This window comes from Oncorhynchus clarkii, chromosome 10 (genome assembly GCF_045791955.1).
Source record: "Oncorhynchus clarkii lewisi isolate Uvic-CL-2024 chromosome 10, UVic_Ocla_1.0, whole genome shotgun sequence".
NCBI classification, from domain to species: domain Eukaryota; kingdom Metazoa; phylum Chordata; class Actinopteri; order Salmoniformes; family Salmonidae; genus Oncorhynchus; species Oncorhynchus clarkii.
The window spans coordinates 8,781,477-8,793,976 of NC_092156.1; the positions used below are offsets into that span (position 1 = coordinate 8,781,477).

Here is a 12,500-nt window from a genome sequence, read left to right on the forward strand (position 1 = left end):
TCCCTCACTAACCCTGTTCTCTCTGTTGTCCCTCTCTCCCTCTCTAACCCTGTTCTATCTGTGTGCCTCCCTCTCTAACCCTGTTCTCTTTGTTGTCCCTCCCTCCCTCTCTCCCTCTCTAACCCTGTTCTCGCTGTTGTCCCTCTCTCCCTCACTAACCCTGTTCTCTCTGTTGTCCCTCTCTCCCTCTCTAACTATGTTCTCTGTATTCAGTATGACTACATGGAGCGTCTGGACGGGAAGGAGAAGTGGAGTGTGGTGGAATCTCCTCGGGAGCGCCGCAGCATCCACACGGTGGTTCTGAACGAGGCCATCTTTGTTCAGTACCTGGACCCTGGCACCTGGCATCTGGCCTTCTACAACGACGGCAAGGACAAGGAGTCTGTCTCCTTCAGCACCGTGGCTCTAGGTGTGGTGCTGTTGTTATATTTACCTGCTTTGCTTTACACTTCTATATTCTCCTTGTAAAGCCAGGGCGGAACATTTAGGATTCTGGTAGTAAGTAACACCTCTGAGTGAGTTTTACAAATTCACCCTTCCAGGATTGCATCCCTGTTGGTCTGATAGGCTGAGACTGATATCGGGAGTGAGCGCTGATAAAAGTGTTGGATGGAGATTGAGTCATAAAAGAGATGTATCCCTGTGGAGTGTCTCTCCGTTTGTACACAGCTCCCGTCACACAGTTGGCCCATCCCCGAACAGTAGACAAACATGAAACAGCTGAGAAGAAACGAGAGGTAAAAACCACAGGAAATGTAGTAGTATTCATGACTCTCTGGTGTCACCCATCAAAGAGAAGCACTGTGTCCACACGGCACACGTTTGGGGCTCCGCTGCAGTAAACGCACGACACAACATCTTTTGATTTAGAGATTTTAATTTGAATGATAACCTTCTCTGAGGAGGATGCTACTGAGAAGAGAACCAAACAGAACAGAACCGGAGCTTGAGCTAGACTGAAAGAGAGCAGGAAGTGAGAAAAGACGGACGGCTCGGCTTGGCAACTCTTACTCCTAACTGTTCCCTAGAGTCCTGTGCAGGTCCAGCCTAAAGACGCACGTTGATATACACGAGGCCAAAGCAAGCGTTTCGTATTCATACGGTAGACTCTCTTAGTAAATTAATACGAATCTGCTCATTGTTCATTTGCCTTTTATGCTTCCGTGAACCTCCAAATGGTCCGTGGGGGAGGCACCACACACGACACGCCACAGTGGTTGGAGTCTCTCCCGCTGCCGTATCGCCATGGGGACACTGAGTGATCGAACCAATTAAATGACTTGAATTGTACTTACCTCTGTAGTGGGGATGTGTACTGCTGGGGGGTGGCAGGTAGCCTAGTGGTTAGAGTGTAGGGGCGGCAGCGTAGCCTAGTGGTTAGAGTGTAGGGGCGGCAGGTAGCCTAGTGGTTAGAGTGTAGAGGGGGCAGGTAGCCTAGTGGTTAGAGTGTAGGGGCGGCAGGTAGCCTAGTGGTTAGAGTGTAGGGGCGGCAGGTAGCCTAGTGGTTAGAGTGTAGGGGCGGCAGGTAGCCTAGTGGTTAGAGTGTAGGGGCAGCAGGTAGCCTAGTGGTTAGAGTGTAAGGGCGGCAGGTAGCCTAGTGGTTAGAGTGTAGGGGCGGCAGCGTAGCCTAGTGGTTAGAGTGTAGGGGCGGCAGCGTAGCCTAGTGGTTAGAGTGTGGGGGGGCAGGTAGCCTACTGGTTAGAGTGTAGGGGCGGCAGGTAGCCTAGTGGTTAGAGTGTAGGGGCGGCAGGTAGCCTAGTGGTTAGAGTGTAGGGGCGGCAGGTAGCCTAGTGGTTAAAATGTAGAGGGGGCAGGTAGCCTAGTGGTTAGAATGTAGGGGCAGCGTAGCCTAGTGGTTAGAGTGTAGGGGCGGCAGGTAGCCTAGTGGTTAGAGTGTAGGGGTGGCAGGTACCCTAGTGGTTAGAGTGTAGGGGCGGCAGGTAGCCTAGTGGTTAGAGTGTAGGGGTGGCAGGTAGCCTAGTGGTTAGAGTGTAGGGGTGGCAGGTAGCCTAGTGGTTAGAGTGTAGGGGCGGCAGCGTAGCCTAGTGGTTAGAGTGTAGGGGCGGCAGCGTAGCCTAGTGGTTAGAGTGTAGGGGCGGCAGCGTAGCCTAGTGGTTAGAGTGTAGGGGCGGCAGGTAGCCTAGTGGTTAGAGTGTAGGGGCGGCAGGTAGCCTAGTGGTTAGAGTGTAGGGGCAGCAGGTAGCCTAGTGGTTAGAGTGTAGGGGCAGCAGATAGCCTAGTGGTTAGAGTGTAGGGGTGGCAGGTAGCCTAGTGGTTAGAGTGTAGGGGCGGCAGCGTAGCCTAGTGGTTAAAATGTAGAGGGGGCAGGTAGCCTAGTGGTTAGAATGTAGGGGCAGCGTAGCCTAGTGGTTAGAGTGTAGGGGCGGCAGGTAGCCTAGTGGTTAGAGTGTAGGGGTGGCAGGTACCCTAGTGGTTAGAGTGTAGGGGCGGCAGGTAGCCTAGTGGTTAGAGTGTAGGGGTGGCAGGTAGCCTAGTGGTTAGAGTGTAGGGGTGGCAGGTAGCCTAGTGGTTAGAGTGTAGGGGCGGCAGCGTAGCCTAGTGGTTAGAGTGTAGGGGCGGCAGCGTAGCCTAGTGGTTAGAGTGTAGGGGCGGCAGCGTAGCCTAGTGGTTAGAGTGTAGGGGCGGCAGGTAGCCTAGTGGTTAGAGTGTAGGGGCGGCAGGTAGCCTAGTGGTTAGAGTGTAGGGGCAGCAGGTAGCCTAGTGGTTAGAGTGTAGGGGCAGCAGATAGCCTAGTGGTTAGAGTGTAGGGGCGGCAGGTAGCCTAGTGGTTAGAGTGTAGGGGCAGCAGGTAGCCAAGTGGTTAGAGTGTAGGGGCGGCAGCGTAGCCTAGTGGTTAGAGTGTAGGGGCGGCAGCGTAGCCTAGTGGTTAGAGTGTGGGGGGGCAGGTAGCCTAGTGGTTAGAGTGTAGGGGTGGCAGGTAGCCTAGTGGTTAGAGTGTAGGGGCAGCAGGTAGCCTAGTGGTTAGAGTGTAGGGGCGGCCGGTAGCCTAGTGGTTCGAGTGTAGGGGCAGCAGGTAGCCTAGTGGTTAGAGTGTAGGGGCAGCAGGTAGCCTAGTGGTTAGAGTGTAGGGGCGGCAGGTAGCCTAGTGGTTAGAGTGTAGGGGCAGCAGGTAGCCAAGTGGTTAGAGTGTAGGGGCGGCAGCGTAGCCTAGTGGTTAGAGTGTAGGGGCGGCAGCGTAGCCTAGTGGTTAGAATGTGGGGGGGCAGGTAGCCTAGTAGTTAGAGTGTAGGGGTGGCAGGTAGCCTAGTGGTTAGAGTGTAGGGGCGGCAGGTAGCCTAGTGGTTAAAATGTAGAGGGGGCAGGTAGCCTAGTGGTTAGAGTGTAGGGGCGGCAGCGTAGCCTAGTGGTTAGAGTGTAAGGGCGGCAGGTAGCCTAGTGGTTAGAATGTAGGGGCAGCAGGTAGCCTAGTGGTTAGAGTGTAGGGGCGCAGGTAGCCTAGTGGTTAGAGTGTAGGGGCGGCAGGTAGCCTAGTGGTTAGAGTTTTGGGTGGCAGGTAGCCTAGTGGTTAGAGTGTAGGGGCAGCAGGTAGCCTAGTGGTTAGAGTGTAGGGGTGGCAGGTAGCCTAGTGGTTAGAGTGTAGGGGTGGCAGGTAGCCTAGTGGTTAGAGTGTAGGGGCGGCAGCGTAGCCTAGTGGTTAGAGTGTAGGGGCGGCAGGTAGCCTAGTGGTTAGAGTGTAGAGGGGGCAGGTAGCCTAGTGGTTAGAGTGTAGGGGCGGCAGGTAGCCTAGTGGTTAGAGTGTAGGGGCGGCAGGTAGCCTAGTGGTTAGAGTGTAGGGGCGGCAGGTAGCCTAGTGGTTAGAGTGTAGGGGCGGCAGGTAGCCTAGTGGTTAGAGTGTAGGGGCGGCAGGTAGCCTAGTGGTTAGAGTGTAGGGGCGGCAGGTAGCCTAGTGGTTAGAGTGTAGGGGCGGCAGGTAGCCTAGTGGTTAGAGTGTAGGGGCGGCAGGTAGCCTAGTGGTTAGAGTGTAGGGGGGGCAGGTAGCCTAGTGGTTAGAGTGTAGGGGTGGCAGGTAGCCTAGTGGTTAGAGTGTGGGGGCGGCAGGTAGCCTAGTGGTTGGAGTGTTGGACTAGTAACCGAAAGGTTGCAAGTTCAAATCCCCGAGCTGACAAGGTACAAATCTGTCGTTCTGTCCCTGAACAGGCAGTTAACCCACTGTTCCTAGGCCATCATTGAAAATAAGAATTTGTTCTTAGCTGACTTGCCTAGTTAAATAAAGGTAAAATTAAAATACAATTAGGGAGGTTATCATGTGTGGCAGGGAGGACGTAGGGGTGTGAGGACATTTGGGATGCTAAGAAGTTGTAGTTTACTGAATCATTTAAATAATGTGTTAAACAGTCACACCTCAGAGGCATTCTGAATTATCTGTGCAGTGCATTTTTTTATATTTCTTAGCTAATTGTCTCTCTGCTAATGGATGTTTACAGATAAACAATAAGAATTCCTGAATCTCAACAGATGCACGTATCACTTGCCGCCAGGAGCTGCCTACACAGTATAGTGCCCGAGATCATTCTTCTATCAAATACTAGTCGTTCTGCGTTAAACTCTATTTTAACAGACTATTATATTAGCTATAGAAAGGCTAGCAGGTTCAGCCTTCAGTAAAACTTTAATGACTGTTAATTATTTAGATGTGTCTCATTATGAACAGTAGGGAGGTAAGAGGTGACGAGGGAAGGAGTCTGCCTGATCAAAACTGGAAAGAAAGGTGTTAATGAGAAGGATAAAGAGAGGAGGGAGAAGGAGAGGAGGGGGAAGGAGAGGGATAAAGAGAGGAGGGAGAATGAGAGGGATATTAGAGGAGGGAGAAGGAGAGGGATATTAGAGGAGGGAGAAGGAGAGGGATATTAGAGGAGGGTGAAGGAGAGGAGGGAGAAGGAGAGGGATATTAGAGGAGGGAGAAGAAGAGGGATATTAGAGGAGGGGGAAGGAGAGGGATATTAGAGGAGGGTGAAGGAGAGGAGGGAGAAGGAGAGGGATATTAGAGGAGGGAGAAGGAGAGGGATATTAGAGGAGGGAGAAGGAGAGGAGGCAGAAGGAGAGGGATATTAGAGGAGGGAGAAGGAGAGGTTTATTTGAGGAGGGGGAAGGAGAGGGATATTAGAGGAGGGAGAAGGAGAGGAGGGTGAAGGGGAGGGATATTAGAGGAGGGAGAAGGAGAGGAGGGAGAAGGAGAGGGATATTAGAGGAGGGGGGAGGAGAGGGATATTAGAGGAGGGGGAAGGAGAGGAGGGTGAAGGAGAGGGATATTAGAGGAGGGAGAAGGAGAGGGATATTAGAGGAGGGAGAAGGAGAGGGATGTTAGAGGAGGGAGAAGGAGAGGAGGGAGAAGGAGAGGGATATTAGAGGAGGGAGAAGGAGAGGGATATTAGAGGAGGGAGAAGGAGAGGGATATTAAAGGAGGCAGAAGGAGAGGGAAATTAGAGGAGGGGGAAGGAGAGGGATATTAGAGGAGGGTGAAGGAGAGGAGGGAGAAGGAGAGGGATATTAGAGGAGGGAGAAGGAGAGGGATATTAGAGGAGGGAGAAGGAGAGGGATATTAGAGGAGGGGGAAGGAGAGGAGGGAGAAGGAGAGGGATATTAGAGGAGGGGGGAGGAGAGGGATATTAGAGGAGGGGGAAGGAGAGGAGGGTGAAGGAGAGGGATATTAGAGGAGGGAGAGGAGAGGGATATTAGAGGAGGGAGAAGGAGAGGGATATTAGAGGAGGGAGAAGGAGAGGAGGGAGAAGGAGAGGGATATTAGAGGAGGGAGAAGGGGAGGGATATTAGAGGAGGGAGAAGGAGGGGGATGTTAGAGGAGGCAGAAGGAGAGGGAAATTAGAGGAGGGGGAAGGAGAGGGATATTAGAGGAGGGTGAAGGAGAGGAGGGAGAAGGAGAGGGATATTAGAGGAGGGAGAAGGAGATGGATATTAGAGGAGGGAGAAGGAGAGGGATATTAGAGGAGGGGGAAGGAGAGGAGGGAGAAGGAGAGGGATATTAGAGGAGGGAGAAGTAGAGGGATATTAGAGGAGGGAGAAGTAGAGGGATATTAGAGGAGGGAGAAGGAGAGGGATATTAGAGGAGGGGGAAGGAGAGGGATATTAGAGGAGGGTGAAGGAGAGGAGGGAGAAGGAGAGGGATATTAGAGGAGGGGGAAGGAGAGGGATATTAGAGGAGGGTGAAGGAGAGGAGGGAGAAGGAGAGGGATATTAGAGGAGGGAGAAGGAGAGGGATATTAGAGGAGGGAGAAGGAGAGGAGGGAGAAGGAGAGGGATATTGGAGGAGAGGGATATTAGAGGAGGGGGAAGGAGAGGAGGGTGAAGGAGAGGGATATTAGAGGAGGGAGAAGGAGAGGGATATTAGAGGAGGGAGAAGGAGAGGGATATTAGAGGAGGGAGAAGGAGAGGGATATTAGAGGAGGGAGAAGGAGAGGAGGGAGAAGGAGAGGGATATTAGAGGAGGGAGAAGGAGAGGGATATTAGAGGAGGCAGAAGGAGAGGGATATTAGAGGAGGCAGAAGGAGAGGGATATTAGAGGAGGGGGAAGGAGAGGGATATTAGAGGAGGGTGAAGGAGAGGAGGGAGAAGGAGAGGGATATTAGAGGAGGGAGAAGGAGAGGGATATTAGAGGAGGGAGAAGGAGGGGGATATTAGAGGAGGGGGAGGGAGAGGAGGGAGAAGGAGGGGGATATTAGAGGAGGGAGAAGTAGAGGGATATTAGAGGAGGGAGAAGGAGAGGGATATTAGAGGAGGGTGAAGGAGAGGAGGGGGAAGGAGAGGGATATTAGAGGAGGGTGAAGGAGAGGAGGGAGAAGGAGAGGGATATTAGAGGAGGGAGAAGGAGAGGGATATTAGAGGAGGCAGAAGGAGAGGGATATTAGAGGAGGGAGAAGGAGAGGGATATTAGAGGAGGGAGAAGGAGAGGGATAAAGAGAGGAGGGGGAAGGAGAGGGATATTAGAGGAGGGAGAAGGAGAGGGATATTAAAGGAGGGAGAATGAGAGGGATATTAAAGGAGGGAGAAGGAGAGGGATAAAGAGAGGAAGGGGAAGGAGAGGGATGTTAGAGGAGGGAGAAGGAGAGGAGGGAGAAGGAGAGGGATATTAGAGGAGGGAGAAGGAGAGGGATATTAGAGGAGGGAGAAGGAGAGGGATATTAAAGGAGGCAGAAGGAGAGGGAAATTAGAGGAGGGGGAAGGAGAGGGATATTAGAGGAGGGTGAAGGAGAGGAGGGAGAAGGAGAGGGATATTAGAGGAGGGAGAAGGAGAGGGATATTAGAGGAGGGAGAAGGAGAGGGATATTAGAGGAGGGGGAAGGAGAGGAGGGAGAAGGAGAGGGATATTAGAGGAGGGGGGAGGAGAGGGATATTAGAGGAGGGGGAAGGAGAGGAGGGTGAAGGAGAGGGATATTAGAGGAGGGAGAGGAGAGGGATATTAGAGGAGGGAGAAGGAGAGGGATATTAGAGGAGGGAGAAGGAGAGGAGGGAGAAGGAGAGGGATATTAGAGGAGGGAGAAGGGGAGGGTTATTAGAGGAGGGAGAAGGAGGGGGATGTTAGAGGAGGCAGAAGGAGAGGGAAATTAGAGGAGGGGGAAGGAGAGGGATATTAGAGGAGGGTGAAGGAGAGGAGGGAGAAGGAGAGGGATATTAGAGGAGGGAGAAGGAGATGGATATTAGAGGAGGGAGAAGGAGAGGGATATTAGAGGAGGGGGAAGGAGAGGAGGGAGAAGGAGAGGGATATTAGAGGAGGGAGAAGTAGAGGGATATTAGAGGAGGGAGAAGTAGAGGGATATTAGAGGAGGGAGAAGGAGAGGGATATTAGAGGAGGGGGAAGGAGAGGGATATTAGAGGAGGGTGAAGGAGAGGAGGGAGAAGGAGAGGGATATTAGAGGGGGAAGGAGAGGGATATTAGAGGAGGGTGAAGGAGAGGAGGGAGAAGGAGAGGGATATTAGAGGAGGGAGAAGGAGAGGGATATTAGAGGAGGGAGAAGGAGAGGAGGGAGAAGGAGAGGGATATTGGAGGAGAGGGATATTAGAGGAGGGGGAAGGAGAGGAGGGTGAAGGAGAGGGATATTAGAGGAGGGAGAAGGAGAGGGATATTAGAGGAGGGAGAAGGAGAGGGATATTAGAGGAGGGAGAAGGAGAGGGATATTAGAGGAGGGAGAAGGAGAGGAGGGAGAAGGAGAGGGATATTAGAGGAGGGAGAAGGAGAGGGATATTAGAGGAGGCAGAAGGAGAGGGATATTAGAGGAGGCAGAAGGAGAGGGATATTAGAGGAGGGGGAAGGAGAGGGATATTAGAGGAGGGTGAAGGAGAGGAGGGAGAAGGAGAGGGATATTAGAGGAGGGAGAAGGAGAGGGATATTAGAGGAGGGAGAAGGAGAGGGATATTAGAGGAGGGGGAGGGAGAGGAGGGAGAAGGAGGGGGATATTAGAGGAGGGAGAAGTAGAGGGATATTAGAGGAGGGAGAAGGAGAGGGATATTAGAGGAGGGTGAAGGAGAGGAGGGGGAAGGAGAGGGATATTAGAGGAGGGTGAAGGAGAGGAGGGAGAAGGAGAGGGATTTTAGAGGAGGGAGAAGGAGAGGGATATTAGAGGAGGCAGAAGGAGAGGGATATTAGAGGAGGGAGAAGGAGAGGGATATTAGAGGAGGGAGAAGGAGAGGGATAAAGAGAGGAGGGGGAAGGAGAGGGATATTAGAGGAGGGAGAAGGAGAGGGATATTAAAGGAGGGAGAATGAGAGGGATATTAAAGGAGGGAGAAGGAGAGGGATAAAGAGAGGAGGGGGAAGGAGAGGGATATTAGAGGAGGGAGAAGGAGAGGGATATTAGAGGAGGGAGAAGAGAGGGATATTAGAGGAGGGAGAAGGAGAGGGATATTAGAGGAGGGATAAGGAGTGGGATAAAGAGAGGAGGGGGAAGGAGAGGGATATTAGAGGAGGGAGACGGAGATGGATATTAGAGGAGGGAGAAGGAGAGGGATATTAGAAGAGGGAGAAGGAGAGGGATAAAGAGAGGAGGGATAAAGAGAGGAGGGGGAAGGAGAGGGATAAAGAGAGGAGTGGGAAGGAGAGGGATATTAGAGGATGGGGAAGGAGAGGGATATTAGAGGAGGGGGAAGGAGAGGAGGGAGAAGGGGAGGGATATTAGAGGAGGGAGAAGGAGAGGGATAAAGAGAGGAGGGGGAAGGAGAGGGATATTAGAGGAGGGGGAAGGAGAGGGATATTAGAGGAGGGGGAAGGAGAGGGATATTAGAGGAGGGGGAAGGAGAGGGATATTAGAGGAGGGAGAAGGAGAGGGATATTAGAGGAGGGGGAAGGAGAGGAGGGAGAAGGAGAGGGATATTAGAGGAGGGAGAAGGAGAGGGATATTGGAGGAGGGGGAAGGAGAGGGATATTAGAGGAGGGGGAAGGAGAGGGATATTAGAGGAGGGAGAAGGAGAGGGATATTAGAGGAGGGGGAAGGAGAGGGATATTAGAGGAGGGAGAAGGAGAGGGATATTAGAGGAGGGAGAAGGAGAGGGATATTAGAGGAGGGAGAAGGAGAGGGATATTAGAGGAGGGGGAAGGAGAGGGATATTAGAGGAGGGTGAAGGAGAGGAGGGAGAAGGAGAAGGATATTAGAGGAGGGAGAAGGAGAGGGATATTAGAGGAGGGAGAAGGAGAGGGATATTAGAGGAGGGGGAAGGAGAGGAGGGGGAAGGAGAGGGATATTAGAGGAGGGGGAAGGAGAGGGATATTAGAGGAGGGGGAAGGAGAGGGATATTAGAGGAGGGAGAAGGAGAGGGATATTAGAAGAGGGAGAAGGAGAGGGATAAAGAGAGGAGGGGGAAGGAGAGGGATATTAGAGGAGTGGGAAGGAGAGGGATATTAGAGGAGGGAGAAGGAGAGGGATATTAGAGGAGGGGGAAGGAGAGGGATATTAGAGGAGGGAGAAGGAGAGGGATATTAGAGGAGGGAGAAGGAGAGGGATATTAGAGGAGGGGGAAGGAGAGGGATATTAGAGGAGGGGGAAGGAGAGGGATATTAGAGGAGGGAGAAGGAGAGGGATATTAGAGGAGGGAGAAGGAGAGGGATATTAGAGGAGGTGGAAGGAGAGCGATATTAGAGGAGGGGGAAGGAGAGGGATATTAGAGGAGGGAGAAGGAGAGGGAACAATCACATCCTTCTCTATTGTATATAATATTTAATCATTAATATATATGAATATATATTTGGTTATAGTAATATATTAATACATATTTGGTTATAATAATGATATATTAATATATATTTGGATTTAATAATAATATATTAATATATATTTGGATTTAATTATATACTAATATATATTTGGTTATAGTAATATATTAATATATATTTGGATTTAATAATAATATATTAATATATATTTGGATTTAATAATAATATACTAATATATATGTGGTTTTAGTAATATACTAATATATATTTGGTTATAATAATATATTAATATATATTTGGATTTTATAATAATATATTCATATTTATTTGGTTAAAATAATATATTCATATATACAGGATTTAGTTCTAATAATAACTTGCCTGTTTCAACCCTTGCTGTTCAATTTTAGATTCAGTGCAAGAATGCCCGCAGAATTGCCATGGAAACGGAGAGTGTATGTCGGGTGTGTGCCACTGCTTCCCAGGGTTCCATGGCATGGATTGTGCCAAAGGTACCAACTTTGTTATCTCCTAGATTATATTGGTTTGGATAGGTATGTTATATAGGTATATTATAGGTATTGCATAGGTATTGCATAGGTATTGTATAGGTATTGTATATTATAGGTATATTATAGGTATTGTATGGGTATATATTATAGGTATTGTATAGGTATTGTATAGGTATTTTATAGGTATATTATAGGTATTGTATAGGTATATATTATAGGTATATTATAGGTATTGTATAGGTAGGTATATATTATAGGTATTGTATAGGTATTGTATAGGTATTTTATAGGTATATTATAAGTATTGTATAGGTATATATTATAGGTATATTATAGGTTTTGCATAGGTATATTATATGTATATTATAGGTATTGTATAGGTATATATTTGGTTATAGTATTATAGGTATTGTATAGGTATATATTACAGGTATATTATAGGTATTGTATAGGTTTTGCATAGGTATATTATATGTATATTATAGGTATTGTATAGGTATTGTATAGGTATATATTTGGTTATAGTATTATAGGTATAGGTATATATTATAGGTATTGTATAGGTATATATTATAGGTATTGTATAGGTATTGTATAGGTATTTTATAGGTATATTATAAGTATTGTATAGGTATATATTATAGGTATTGTATAGGTATATATTATAGGTATATTATAGGTATTGTATATGTATATTATACATATATACAACGCAGAGTGCATGGACACAGCCCTTAACCGTTCAGCCAATCAGCATTCAGGGCTGTTCTTATGGACACAGCCCTTAGCTGTGGTATATTGGCCATATACCACAAACCTCAGAGATGCCTTAACGCTATTATAAACTGGTTACCAACGTAATCAGAACAGTAAAAATAAACGTTTTGTCATACCCATGGTATGCGGTCTTATATACCACGGCTTTCAGCCAATCAGCACTCAGGGCTCGAACCACCCAGTTTAAAATATTGAATATTTGACCCCCTATCTTGAAACTCATAAAGGGTCATGTCCAATATGACAATCTCAACATAACTAATCCATATATAAAAATAGAACAGGACGCGAAGCAGTCGTCTTGCACCTTGTCTTACCCGATGTGTCTGTCATTTCTCCTACGTTGGTCTAGCTGCCTGCCCAGTCCTCTGCAGTGGGAATGGTCAATATGACAAGGGCCTGTGTATCTGCTACAGTGGATGGAAGGGTCCAGAGTGTGATGTCTCAGTGGGCCAGTGCATCGACCCAGAGTGTAACGGCCACGGCACCTGCTCCGAGGGCTCTTGCACATGCTCCGCCGGTTACCGTGGCGACGCCTGTGAGGAAGGTAAAAATGCTTGAATATAGAGCTCATCCCAATCACATACACACTCGCTCGCACACACTCTCGGATACACACGCACACACACAATTGTCTCTACTTTAGTGCCATATTAAGTTTCAGAATGGATGAGACTGCAGTGGTTTTATACTTCAAAAGCTTTATTAAGGGATTGGAATCTATTTTATTGATTCGGCTTTTAAAGAATCGCCCTGGATCTGATTCATTCAATTGTGTTCTGATGGGTTTCCGCTCAGCTGGGATGAAGTGAAGTTGGAGCCAAAAGTAGGTTGAAGAGAGGAGAGGGGTAGTAGGGAGCGAGGGAGACCGTGATGGAGGAGTAGAGAGAGTTCGAATTATAGAAAGAGACTGAAAAAGACAGCAGTAATGGCCGTTGTTCTCTTCCTGTCTTTCATCATATTCACTGCTTCAAATATATTCACTATTCTCTCTACTTCTACTACTACTACTACTACTACTGCTACTACTACTAC

General features: G+C 48.8%; 1 protein-coding gene across 1 annotated transcript in view; it reads left to right on the forward strand.

The window, feature by feature from the left end:
- LOC139417976 (teneurin-2-like) overlaps nucleotides 1–12,500 on the forward strand; it is a 343,240-nt gene that overhangs the window by 294,731 nt on the left and 36,009 nt on the right. Inside the window, exons 9-11 of the mRNA XM_071167012.1 lie at nucleotides 214–409; nucleotides 10,587–10,688; nucleotides 11,818–12,012. Coding sequence (XP_071023113.1) covers nucleotides 214–409; nucleotides 10,587–10,688; nucleotides 11,818–12,012 — 493 coding nt within the window. The remainder of the gene's footprint in view (nucleotides 1–213; nucleotides 410–10,586; nucleotides 10,689–11,817; nucleotides 12,013–12,500) is intronic.